Source organism: Macadamia integrifolia, unplaced genomic scaffold (genome assembly GCF_013358625.1).
Source record: "Macadamia integrifolia cultivar HAES 741 unplaced genomic scaffold, SCU_Mint_v3 scaffold741, whole genome shotgun sequence".
Classification (NCBI taxonomy): Eukaryota; Viridiplantae; Streptophyta; class Magnoliopsida; order Proteales; family Proteaceae; genus Macadamia; species Macadamia integrifolia.
The window spans coordinates 29,446-43,881 of record NW_024870529.1 but is presented as its reverse complement, the minus strand read 5'-3'; the positions used below and the strand labels follow the sequence as shown (position 1 = coordinate 43,881).

Here is a 14,436-nt window from a genome sequence, read left to right as displayed (position 1 = left end):
GACATGTGCTTCAGCTACAGATTCTATTTTTCTTAGTGATCAAACTCTTCCTGGAGATCTTAACCGAATCGTTAAGGAAGATAAAATTGGGTGGCCAATTTTTAAAATGTAAACTTTCCTTTTAGGTTAAAAAAAAAAAAAAAAGTCTAAGCACGATATTCGTATTTTGGGTCCAAACCAGATCCTAAAACAATATAAGGGATCCAACGTAGTGTGCCAGTGTCGGCTTCCAAACAAATAGAGATAGCGAGGACACAAATCTTTTCAAGGTCAGCCCCTCCAATGCGCATCGGACGCTATCAACCCCTCTAACACAAAACAAATGCTCTTAAGTGCGTCAGTGCACCCAATGTACATCCCACCATCAAGGATGGATTCGACTCTTCTCCTGAACGCCCATCCCCTAGATAGGCCCATAGTTACCTGGGCGAACACTACGTGTCTAGGAGGTGATCCAACATTTTGAGAGAAATTGCGGAGAATGAGGAGTTAACAAAGACATGGAAAACCAGGTGCTAATAACCATTGGATTACTTCCTGGATATGTAGCACTCACCCAAGTAGCTATGGATAAGACCTGGACGATGGATGCTAATGAGAGGAGCTGGATCCATCAAGGATACATGTTTTGATAGCTTTTTTTATGCACACTAGGCACATTGAGGCAATGAAGACGATCCGAATGCCTCCAGCGTGCACCCCAACTCATGGGAGTGAAATTGATTAAAAAATTTGTTATAAATGTAAAAGAATTCAAAATATTTATAATCTAAATTTTAGATTTCTAAATAATTGTAAATAATGTAAGATAACTTTGAAAAAATTAAATTAAACAACAGATGATAATAATAAAATTTCAAATTTAGTTTCATTTTACTTTTAATTTTACCTTACAGTCAAACATGGTAACAATGAGAAGAATCAAAGAGTAAAGAGAGGTCAATCTGAGGAGAATGAAGATAGAGACTAGAGCGATTGATAGCACGTCTGGTGTGATGCAGATGCTTACATCGCCACCGACGGCTAGCATCAAAACTAAATAGAAGATAGGGCCCCACTTTGGATCCTTTGTTACTCAATGTATAGACCACAAAAAGTCGAAACCGAGAACCCAGAATCGACTCTTCAAGTCTTAAGCCCACTTCTTCTGTGAAAGAGCGGAAGGAATATGTGATAGGCTTGCCTCTTTTCCGTGAACCCCACGACACTCGGGGTGTCTGTCTCAGTGGTTTCACCCCCTCCATCCTTCCGCCCTTTATATTGGTCCATTTTCCAGTAGTTGGGAAGATAGTATAGAATCCATTAGAGCAGGCACTCCTCATGACGAGCGAATTCAAGCAGAAGCAGAGGAAGCAGAGTCGCTGTTCGGTCCTTGACCTGTTTGGGCGTAACCCAGCAGTCCAAAATGGACTCCCCTACATTTACTTGTTCCTCCTGTTCCGGTCGCTACCGTTCGCCGCTGCAGATGGCGGTAATGAATCCCAACCTGTCAATGGTTTCTATGGTTTCGGCAACTCTTTCAACCCTTCCATGGGTATCATACTGGTCGTCCTCATAAGTGCCTTCTTCTTCATGGGCTTCTTCTCAATCTACATCCGCCAGTGTTCCGAGTCTCGCAACGGTGGAAGCATTCGCCCTAATGGCGAAACCGGAGTGTCACGAAGAGTAAATCGAGGTCTCGATCCGGCCGTTATGGAAACTTTCCCAACCTTCGCTTACTCATACGTGAAGGGTCACAAATTGGGGAAAGGAGCCCTGGAATGCGCCGTATGCTTGAACGAATTCGAAGAAGACGATAAGATTCGATTGTTGCCCAAGTGTGATCATGTGTTCCATCCTGAATGCATTGATGCTTGGTTATCTAATCGCACAACATGCCCAGTCTGTAGAGCTAACCTCGTTCCTGTAGCCGGCGAAACACCTGCAACTGTTGTACCGTTACAGGACATGGAAGGCGATTCGAATGGGGAAATCCCGACATCGGAACCAGGGGTTGATGTAGAGAACCAGCAAGTTTTCATTAATGTGCTAAGCGAAGAACCACAGGTGGTGCCGGTGGTGCCGGCGGAGGTAATTAATCAAATCCCAAAGCAGAACCGTCTACCGAAATCGGGATCGACGAAGCCGAGATACACGGGGAGATTTCCGAGGTCGCATTCGACAGGGCACTCACTGGTCCAACCGGGAGAAAACGTCGAGCGGTTCACCCTCCGGTTGCCGGAAGACGTGAGGAAGCAAATCATGAACATGAGACATCTGAACCGGACCAGGAGTATGGTGTTGTTCCCAAGGATAGGGAGTACCAGGAGGGGTTACCGGACGACCGGTGAAGGGAGTAGCAGAGGAGGGAAATCGATGAGGGGGGAGATAGGAGAGAAACCGGAAGGGTGGGTTTTTTCGATGACACCGCCTTTCTTGATGAGGGCTTCTTCTCATCGGTCACCGAAGATGACAGGAGCAGGGAATGTTCCGATGACTCCTCCTCGTCCTAAACCTTCTATGTCGCCGTTGCGAGTGAGCTTGAAGGCTGACGGAACTGGACCGTCGATGACTCGCCCTCCGCTTTGATTGTCGTCTCCGTTCCTCAATTGATTCGATTTTCCCCCTTTGGGGTCGGGGAATGGCGTACAAATTTTGGCTTTTTTTATATTTTTTTGTGTAATAAAGAAGAAAAAAAAAAAGGTGGTGTATGATATAGCGTGTGGGGTAACCTGGTACTATCCATTCTCTCTGTTATGGGAACCAAATTGAAGAGACAAGAGAACATAAAGATAGAGGGAGAGGAAGAGGGAGAGGGAGAGGGGGAGGGGGATGCTCTGCCAAAGCGAAAGTAGGGCTGACTGAGACAGAAGATGGTGTCGCCTTGTCACCAGCCAGGCAGCCACAGCCGTGCAAGCATTCAATGCTTAGTGTTGGCGGGGCTGTTAGGGTACATGGCGGTGCGGGCGGTGGTTGTGGGGCTTCTGGTTATGCTTTGGAGTTGGATACCGTGATGGAGAATGGAGATGCTCCAAGGACGAGATCAGACTTACAAGATTTTTTATTTTTTATTTTATGGTTGAAGATTGAACACATGGGTTACTTTTTTGTACAGTTTCTTTGATTTTTGGGGAATAAAATTTTGGTTTTATACATAGGATTTTTTTTTTATTTTTTTTTCTGGTTAAAGTTTTAGAACTTGGAATCTCACATGGGATCAATCTCAATCTCCATTGGTTAGAAGAGGCTGGAAATGGGCTAAAAACCATGCATACAGAAGAGAAAGAAAGGGTAGGCTATGTTTCGTTGCAAATGGAATTAAAGGGAAAAAGGGAAATTTAGGGAAAATTTTGTAATCATTCTCCATATGACAATATTATTAACTTAAGATCATTCTATATATGGTTATTAAAATTATTTCATATTTTTTTATTAAAATTTACTTTATTTTACATCCAAAATTTCTTTATTAATAAAAGAAAAATAACGTGTAAAATTTATCATTACTAAAAATGATAAATAAGTAGTTTATACAATCATATAGGGTAAAGCCGTGAAGATCATAAGTTTTTTTTTTTTATTTAAATTCACTTCCATTCCCTTTAATTCTCCTTGCAACCAAATGAAACCTATGGTTTTTGGGTTTTTAATCCAAAACTCTTGAATATCTCACTATAAAAAGTAATGTTATTGATTTTTTTTTTATTTTATGAATTAGAAGAATAATTAAGAGACCAAAATGAAAATTTTAGGGAAATTTACAGTGCCACCCCTCAAATAAGAACACTCCATCTGTTTCACCAAATTAGACTCAAACCCCTTGTCGTCAGTAATTGGTAAGAAATATATTTTACATGCTGATGTCAATTACTATGTTTTTTTTTTTTTTTTCAATACCAAAATACTCTTACTAAATATGAAATACTTAAAATAAAAGATCAAGCTTGCAAAGAGGTAGAAAGAAGCACATTCATTCCTGAGGCCCGAGTGTATTTTTTATAGAAGTTGGCCATGATTTTTCAGGCCCCCTTTGTTTCACCAAATTAGATTCAGACCCCTTACCGTCAGTAATTAGTAAAGAATATACTTTATATGTTGATGTCAATTACTATGTTTTTTTTTTCAATACCAAAATATTTTTACTAAATATGAAATACTTAAAATAAAAGGTCAAGCTTGCAAAGAGGTAGAAGAACATTCATTCCTGAGGCCTGAGTGTATTTTTTTATGGAAGTTGGCCATGATTTTTCAGGCCCAGAAGTCCAAACATCTGATTGTGGAGTCCCAATGAGCATTAGTTTTTCAAAAACTAAACTAAAATATATTTAAACATTCTAGTCTTGGGCAAACCGAAGCCCAATAGGATCCTTACAAACAACCAAAAAATATTACAAATCAACGACCATGTTGATCATCATCATAATCCTGATCAAGCGTTGACTACTATCCCACCGTTGGGATGAAGGACCTGACCCTTAATGTAAGACGAATCTACCGGAGAAGCAAGGAAAACATAACACTGCGCCACCTCATGAGGCTGTCCAGCCCTCCCCTAGGCGTCTCCGATCCAAACTTAGAACACTCCTCGTTAAACGACGCCGGAATCAAAGGCGTCCAGATGGGTCCAGGTCACACTCCATTCACACGGATACCCTTTCCCGCCAGATGCAAAGCCAAACCCTTAACGAACGCCATGATAATCCAAAAGCAATGAAGAACATACAGTGGCAGGATCACCAGAAGAGAAAGGATCGAGGCAAATGCTAAACCCGTCTTCACATCCATCTTGATCGGCAACTGGAAGCATTGGCGGATCCTCAAGTAGTGAGGACTCTCAAAAGCGCTAAAGAGGGTAGCTCCAATCCATTTTGCAAGGGAATACTTCAAAAAATCAAGGCCCGTGAAAAGTACGTTAAGCTCCTACCAAAAAAGAAAAAGAAAAAAACGAAAAGCACGTTAAGCGCATGTTCCTCATCAGGTTTTGCAGTGAAGAAAAGTGAATAGGATATAACGATGATTTTAACTCTTTACTAAAACACCAGAGGATCTGAGTCTAATTTAGTAAAACAGAAGAGGTATTCTTATAATAGTGGCATTCTCTAGAGTTTTACGCTGTAAATTTTCCAAAATTTGTATACGTAATGGATAAAAGAGGGTATATAAAAATATGACATAATATGTTTTTTTCTTTTGATTTTGCTCAAAGAATCTGGGCTGCTAGCCGTTAGGATTAAGACCTGAAAGTCTTCTTTTTTTCTTCAATTGATGTACTTTTTTAATTCTCGTAACTTGCCTCTGAATTATGACCTTTTTTTACTATTATAATTATAACTTTGTTATTTGTTGTGGATGCATAGAAACAGGTCACCATGGGGGCCTAACCCCCTCACCAACTCATGTCACAAAACAGGTGAATGGTTGGCTTTCTAGAGTATTGACTTCTCGAACCAATTTGCAAAACATTCAGAAAGACCAATATCAGCAGCTGAAACCATTGAAGTCATTGAACCCCTCTCTTTCCTAGGCCACAGTGTTAATTGTAACCGCTGTGGCCAATAAATCATTGAACATTTTTGGGTGGGCTATATCAGTCTTTTTCATTCATGTTGCTTACTCTCTCTTGTTGATTTTGCCATGATCGGAGGGAACTGATGTAGCGGCAATGGGAATTCTGATCGAATTACGGGAGATTGTTTTGAAAAGATGGGAAGCGGATAATATTTTGACTGACCTTGAGGAACTTGATACTTTAATGTCTAGGGACAACTTTTTAAAGTGGACATGGACTACCTTTGCTTGGAGAATGGAAATGGGCCATATCCTATCTAACATTCACTTTTGTATAAATAAAATAATAGTAAGAAAGTAGGTCTTTTGAAGCATTGGGCGCTAAAGGTCCTGAACACTAAGGCTCTATACTGTAACGATTCTGTTTTTTAAATTTGATTCTGGGTCTAGCACACTTTTTTGCATTTCTATTTTTTTGGAGTTATTATGTGTCTTAAATACTGTATGGTAACCCAAAAAGAAAAATGATTTTGTAACATGGAACAAATAGAAACCTGTATGGTTCACACTTGTTGAATTACTCGTCATTTCCTTCATAGTCATCATAATAAGTGGAGACCTGTAGAAAACTACTGTACTCTAAAACTTCACTTCATCATAATCAGTAAAAGAAATATATTCCTCCTCATGATAAAGGATAAGATCAAAACAGAAGTTTCAAATTGAAGCTTTAACCAATTGGAGGGTTTAAGCCCATTGCAAAGTGATCATACAAGTTCAGAGTTTATTTTCATAGATGGTGCATATGATCCTTTTAATTGGCAGTTCTGTTTGATCTGTTTTTTGGATAAACACAGTGACAAAAAAGCATCAAGCACATGTTGGATTTGAAAGAACTATCTCAACACTAGACGAAGAGATTCGGGGGATTTAAGAAGCCATTAATCTTATCCACAATATGGTAGTTTTGAGAAATGGCCTTGGTCAGCTTTTAGTTTATCATTTGATAATTAAGAACACTCATATAGATTTCTTCTTTCTTCAAGTAATTTAAGTATGCTGATTTCAGCGTAACAAGGAACGTGTGGTGGATTATCTTTTTACATATATGCAATACGTTGGATTAGCAAGATGATACAGGTTTCTGCCAACCATGTTCCAACTGTAAAAGACTACCACATGAATTAAAAATGCTTCAAAAAATATATTTATTCGGATGACAAACACCCATAGAAAGCATATCTTTGAAAAGTCACAAAAAATAGAACTCAAAACCCTTCTGAGCGAGCCCAGAAATCATTGAACCCCATGAAATTAAATCATTTTTTGCAATCTTATCAGTGACAATTAATGCATCATCAATCTGATCAAGCTTTGTGCACATTGCTACTAGAGCATTCTATGCAATAAGATGACACTCAAATTCTAAATTCAAGACATGGGCACGCTATTGCCTCCCGAGCTCAACATCAATAAGACCTGAGCATGCTCTTGATATGCTTCCAGAGATGAAGTGATCTAGCAAAGAACCTGATCATCGCATTTCTAAATATGTTTTCAACGCCTCCTCCTCTTCATGATTCTGCGAATAGCCACCAATCATTGAAGTCCAAGAAACCTTATTTCTTTCGGGCATTTCATAGAACACCTTCCAAGCATCTTTTACAGACCCACATTTCCCATAGATATTGTGGATATGATTCTGAAGAATAATGTTCGGTTCAGAACAAGAGTTCAGAAGATGATCACAAACTTTTCTACCATAATCTAGAGATTTCAGAGTCGAACACCCAGAGTTCCTCGACCTCGACCTCGACCTCGACCTCGACCTCGACCTCACTCTCGCTGGAACAACAGTAAAGTTGCAAACTGGAAAAAAAAAATAGCAGGGAGAGAGAGAGAGAATGAGTGAGAGTGAGAGAGAGAGAGAGGGAACGATTGCATCACCTCGCCGTCGGCAAATCGAAAACGATGAAGGAAGTGGGACTTCTTGCTCTCCTTTCCTCTCCTCCTCTGATTGTTCCAAGAGAAAAGTATGTTTAGGGTTTACAAGACCCTTGAATTCAATGGATTGTTATGTTTTGAGCGCAAATTTTAGTTTTACCCCTACTAACTTAAGTGAAGCTCTTGATTCTGCGCTTTTTGCTCATAATCGATTCTGAGTGTGAGAAGCTTGCTTTTCATGTTCCAAAATAGAGATTCCAAAATCTAAAAAGTGTCTAGTTCATTTCAAAAACAAGAAATTGAACTGGACTTACATACAATTTTTACCCCATCTTTGTTTAAAAAAATTGAAAAAACAACAGATCTATTTTTTAGAATGTTATAGTACAGAGCCTAAGACTGTGCACATTCTTTCTTTGAATAATAATAATAAAAAAAGACATTTGAAGGCTAACCTAGTCACTTATCAATCAGATGGGAGATGGAGCAGGGAAACCGAGTTTCGGCTGAAAACATGTTTAGATGTGAAACTCCTTTTTCCCCTCTTCTTATCCCCCCACCTCCTCTGCTCTCTCCAAGTCGCAAAGACAGAAGTCACAGGATCTTGTCTTCAAGTAGTTAGTGCGATAACAGTAGCTTTAACCCTCTGACTGAGCCCAAACTTGGTGAGTTAGCTCCTTCTACCTAACCTTCCATTGATCTAATTATCTAAACTTGAAGCCCATCTATGTTGTTGATCCGAAGATATTCAGGTTTCTCTAACTTGCACCAATCGTAAGTCGGAGGAGTCTAAAAACCATCTATTTTATGAGTGCAATTTTGCCAGCTCGATGTGGTCTCGGTTCTGTCAATGTCTTGGTGTGATGAGGCGAGTTTTTCCAGATGAAGCTCAACTGATTTCTTGGTGGAAACTTCAAGCAAAATCAGTGTCGCTGAAAGGGTTATGGAATAAGGGGTTGTATTAATTCCTTTTTTCATCTGGATAGAGAGGAATTCAACGCGGTATGAAGATGTTAGTTCCTCTGAGCAGCTTTGCTTCTCTAGAATAAAAAATGAAATTTGATCTCAGTCTCTGGCCCATACTGGGGAAGCTATTTCGATTGAAGACTTGATGTGTGCAAGAAGGTTGGGATTTCCAGGGGTGCAGCGCAAGCATAGAGAACTTTTTTAAATTTTCTAGTGTACTCCCCCGATAGGATGGGTGAAATTAAATTTAGACGGCTGCTCTCTGGGAAATCCAGGAAAAGCAAGTGGAGGTGGTGTTTTCCGGAATGCAAAGGCGGAGGTGATATATAACCATACAAAGTTCCTCGGAATAGGCACCAATTTTGAAGCGGAATTCCTAGCAATTATTGCAGGAATTGATGCTGTAGACCGATTAGGGGTGCAGAGTTTGTGGATCGAGTGTGATTCCATCGTGGTGGTTCTTCTGTTGCAAAAAAAGAAAATCCCTTGGAAATTTCGTCAAAGATGGATAAACAACCTGTCTTACCTTGAAAGGGTGGAGTGGAAGATCACACATTGCTTTCGTGAAGCTAATTCAATAGCGGATTTTTTGTCAAAGTCTGCTGCTTGTTTTGAAACCTCTTTGGCTATGATATCCTAGCCGGCCTTGGTAGACTTGGACCTGGACATGGATGCCTCAGGTAGTCCGAGATATAGACTTCATTAGCCCTTGAATTCTGTTGTCTTTGCTTTGTGGAGGAGAGTTGGTTCGATGGCTTTTTTTGCTGATGGTAATGCCGAAGGTGGATTAAGCTCATCTCCGCTCTTCTTAGTTTTTTTGTTATTGTGCTTTTTGGGTGTTTTTTATGCCTTTCGTATTATAGTTATCCTCCTTATTTTTTAATACAAATGATATCCTAGTGAAAAAAAAAATATGATTTGACCAAAACCCAGCTGGAAAGGTAAATGAGAATAATAAGTAATCGGTTGAAAAGAAAGAATGGTTAAGATTATGTTAGATAAGATCAACAGTCGAACCTAAATGTGGTCCTTATATGAAGCACACACTTCAGCGATGCTACATTTAAGCCTTAACTTCTAGTGGGAGTAAGCTTTATCATACTTTCTCGTCTGACCACCTACCATGGTTTTTTTGTCCTCTTATGTTGCACTTTGTCAGTCCCAGCCTCTACCAACATTTCCTTCACTTTTGTTGCTATATCAGTTTCATTAATTTCGACCTCCCAGTATAGCTGGGTCAGGTTGTCTCTCTATCACCGATTCGTCATGAGTATCAACGGTATCAGCCCCTCGCTTCTTTCGTGATGACGAAACAGTAGATGTTGTAGTCACTTTTCCTCCATGCAAAACTACTCCCCTGCCACCCCGGTTTGAAGCAACAACTCCTCTATGTACATTACCATTGTTTCTAGTAACCCGTCTTGGTATAGACAATCTATCGTTATCACCTTGTGAATGATTATCGATAATAGAAAGAGGTTCTAGCTGATTGTGAGACTCGATCTCTTCTTCTTCCCCTTCTGAAGAAGGTCAGATAATGAGCCATGGTCTCAATTAGCAATGTCACAAATTTTAGAGCATATTCAATCAAATATTATCCTATGTAGTAGCATGCATACCATGTATTTCTATACAAGCCTATGGTAATCCAATATTTATTGTGTCCAACAAAAAAAAAAAAAAATCCAATATATATTGTGCACTATCCTATAGACTTAATTTTCAAAGTTCTATTTCTTTGCCCCATGGCAAACTCCAATAAAAATTAAAATTAAGATATGAATAGGGGATCTAAGGATCTAGTTGTCCATGAAAATTGGGCCTTATCTTCTTTGCCACTTGGTAATTGTTGACATATAAAATTGACATATTGGAAAAGCTCCTAGCTATATTCTGACCTCACCTCTGATTGGAGAGTCATCTTGTATTCTTTTAGGATTCGTTGAATGTGTATGTGTATATATATATATATATATATATATATAAAAGATCATTACCTGGTCATGTAATCCTTACATCAGTACAAGGACCAATCACAATTCATGTAGAGACATCAATATAAATGGGATATTTTATTTCATGGGCATTGTATGTAATCTTCACCAATTACATACACAGAATATCCTAATCTATTCAGAAAAAGAAATGACATGGACATGAGCTTGCCTTTGTAAATGAGGTGCTAAATCAAGCTCTCAGAGAGGGCAATGGTGAACATCGCACAACCCGCAGCTCCAAATCTAATCTCCAATGAAAGAATTCTATTGGAATATTGCCGTCTCCTTGCCATGGTAACTCTTTTTTACCATGGCGACCCGAATGCAATTGATGTCTTAATAATGTTTCTCTCAAATTCGTTTCTGGAAACGACGAAGCAAGTCCGACTAGTTTTGTCAAAGTCATTCTAGAATTGTAAATAGGCATAAATTTTGATTTATGTTTCTAGAAATGGGTGAAGCGGAACAACTTTATCAAACGCTTTTTAGGTTGTTTCTCTGTTTCTGGGAACAAGAAAACATAGAAACGGAAAAAACAAAATGTTGTCAAACGGTCCCTAAGGTTCTACCAGTTCTTTGAAATTCTAGAGGTTCCCTTCCCTGCCCATAACAGACCAGTCTTCAATGAAGAGGAAGCATTGCTGAGCTCTTTGAAATTCCAGAGGTTCCCTTCACTTTCCTTCATGCTTGTGGCATTTGAAGTCTTAGAGAGAAGAGGACGAGGTAGGATCATGTTCTCGCACTATGACATTCACGTATGCCTCAATCCTTGCCACATGGACTCCTCTTTCTCTCTCCACAGTGTAGGTTATAGATTGAGTAGAGTCCAATAGTCCATGCAAAAAGGGATGAGGAATTTTTTTATACGGGATGTGACCCAACATCACTAATTACTAGGATTGTCAATCGGTTGGTTCGGTTGGGTTTTAGTCGGGCCTAATTGGTTTCGGTCTAAGAATAAGGGAGATCAAAACCAATCTGTCAAGGAACTTCGATTTTTGGTCGGTTTTGATTTTGCTCCAGTTTGGTTTTGTTAATATTGGTTTAGTTCGGTTTATTATTGGGCTTGAACCATAATGAAATCTTACATTCATAACCTTTAGTGAAAAAATATTTGACGAAAACACTTTAAATTTATGATTAAATCATGGTTTATTTTTGTATATAATGGGATTATAACTAATATTGAAACCAATGAATAACTAATTACTAAGAAGATGACTAATATTAAAATCACAAAATGAACCCTATTATCCAATCATTCATTTAACTATCCAACTAATTTTGTATAATGAACAAGGAAATCAATGGAAAGCATTATTACAATTTACAAATCAATTTCTCTATTCATAACCACATATTCATTGATTTGTAACAATTTCCCTTACAATAAAAGATATTCTCACTAATATTGTAAAAAATGGATAATCAATTCACCAATTTATAATCTCATAATCATTTATTTTTTATCAGTTTCATTCGGTTTAGTTATTGGTCGGTTTGGTTTAAACCAATTTTGAGCTGGTCCCAACATACCTCAGTCCAAAACCCATCCAATAGGATCGGTTTGGTTCGGTCTGAGATTTTTTGGTCGTTTTCATTTGGTTTTATTGGTTCAGGCTAGGTTTTGACACCCCTACTAAGTACCGTGGTTCTATAATGGATCGAATCGGTTAGTATTCACCTAGATCAATCCATATCAAACAGATTTATCTCTATTTTTTAATTAAAAAAAATCAGTTTTTATTATATTTTTACCCTTGAGCAATATAATGGATCGGATTGAGGATCACTCAAGATCAATACCAATTTGATCTAGTTGATATTGATCGATCCGATTTGATCCAAATTTAGAACCATGATGTTGTTGAGTAGTAGGGGTGTCAAACGGTTGGTTTGGTTTGGTTCGATTTCAGTCAAGTCGAATCAATTTCGGTCTAGGAATGAGGGAGATGAAAACCAATTCATTAAAGAACTTCGGTTTTCAACCTTGATCTGCTATGATTTCGACTTATTTCAGTTTTTCAATATCATATTAATACCGTTTTAGACCAGTATTATAAATTACTATATCTGTAGTGTTTTGAAAATTTTTCTTTTTGATTCAGTATTGACTAAAGACTCTAACGCAGAATTCTTTTCGTTTTTGGAATTAATTAATTGGTCTTTTCATATGAATCAACTTTTTTAAATCATTATTTTGAGCCCTATGGCGTAGATTGACTCTATTTTTCAATTTTTATGGCATTAATCTAGCCCGTTTATTTTCCAAAATTGAACCACAATAAAATCTTACATTCATAACCTATAATGAACGGCGAAAATAATAAAAATCGAATTGATTCGATCTAAATTTATTCCTATTTTGATTCGGACTAAGTTTTGACACCCTACTAACAAGTAGAACTGCATGAAGGATGTTGTTCCTATTAATAACAACAGATAGGATCTTGCTATACAAATCATTGAATCACAAAATTAAACGATAAGGGTCGACGCATACCATTCACCATCGACTGTGAAGAATTTGTTGCCATTATATTCTTTTTGTATCTTTATTCCTGCAATCCCGATCACGAATTCAATGGATCTTCTAGGTTTCTCCCACTAGCTCCCTTAATACTCTCTTGGTGATGGAACCAATAATGAGATTAACGTTAGAGTAGGAGGAGGACCTAGCGTCCTATTATATAAAGTTTTGCACCCTCCTATCAATGTGTGGAAATAGGGTAAGACTCTATTCCCTAATTTGACGAGGAGTGGGTTTCCTGTTTGGAATCCAATTCTATGAGATTAGTATCGGTTAATAACCTAATTGGTATATGGGACAATAATAGAGAATATTCTTACATTGCATTCATTGTAGCTGGTGTGACTAAGAGTGGTTTTAGGAGAGGAAAGAGAAACGAAACACGTAATAAGGCCCTTATCAGCTCAAACAGAAGTCATAGGCTAACACATGGATTTACCCAAATGGAGTATAAAGCACCGTTATCTTTGTTTTTAATTATTTTAGTTCTGAAAAAAAAAAGTTACCTGTGTGTATCTATACCTAGACAAAAGAGGGTGCATAAAGACTGTGTTGCCTCTATTCTGTGCACTGAAGATGTCTCTATACGGTTTCTAATTGGTATGTATGTTGGTGCATTGGTCGTGCAAGTGGATAACGTTCTCTCGTCCAATTTTTATTTTTATTTTTATTTATTTTTTATATGAAAGAAAGATTGTTGTTCTCCTTAACACATGCTAGTGTTTCCTCTCTCTCTCTCTCTCTCTCTCTCTCTCTCTCTCCCCTATGAGATGACATATCTTCTCCCTATTATGGGAGAACAATGAGAGATAGAGGGAGGTGCTAATATACACTATACAACAATAAAAAGTTAACTTAATTTTGGATTCGGAAAGGTTGATCAAACTTTAAAAATAAAACTTTTGCAATCTTATCCCATGCGCTTATATAAATTACTTAAATTTCTTCTCATATTTATTAATGGTATGTATATTTTATATGAAATTTTTATTTTACGTTTTATATCCAAGGGATTTGGATACAAAGTAAAGTGAAATTTAATAACCAAATATAGAATGATTTAGAAATAGTGATATAGTCACATATGGTAGTGAAATTATAAACGTTTCTTTCTTAAGTTTGAAAATTTCCCTCCACTTCCCTTTAATTCACCTAACAACTAAACAAGCCTGAAGCCTCTAACTTTAGATGGGTGTGGTGGTACCTTATGATTCAGATCATTATTACTTGTCAAACAGCTGAAGCATTTAGAAGCCCTTAAAACTCTCAGATAATTGGGGGTTGGACTTCATATGGCCAACAATTCTAAGGTTGTACCAGCTCTTTGATATTCTAGAGGTTCCCTTCCCCTGCGCATAACAGACCATAGTCTTCAATGTAGAGGAAGCATTTCTGAGCTCTTTGAAATTCCAAAGGTTCCCTTCACTTTCCTTAAATCATGCTTGTGGCATTTGAAGTCTTAGAGAGAAGACGAGGTTGGTTCATGTTCTCGTACAAAGACATTCACGTATG

The 14,436-nt window shown here is 38.0% G+C and overlaps 1 protein-coding gene across 1 annotated transcript; it reads left to right on the top strand.

Moving 5' to 3' along the window:
• The first annotated feature begins 1,124 nt into the window (after positions 1-1,124).
• LOC122069858 (E3 ubiquitin-protein ligase ATL6-like) lies at positions 1,125-3,132 on the top strand. Its single transcript, XM_042633943.1, has one exon. It carries the CDS (start codon positions 1,321-1,323, stop codon positions 2,566-2,568), a length of 1,248 nt encoding a protein of 415 aa, XP_042489877.1. The 5' UTR covers positions 1,125-1,320; the 3' UTR covers positions 2,569-3,132.
• Positions 3,133-14,436: the final 11,304 nt, after the last annotated feature.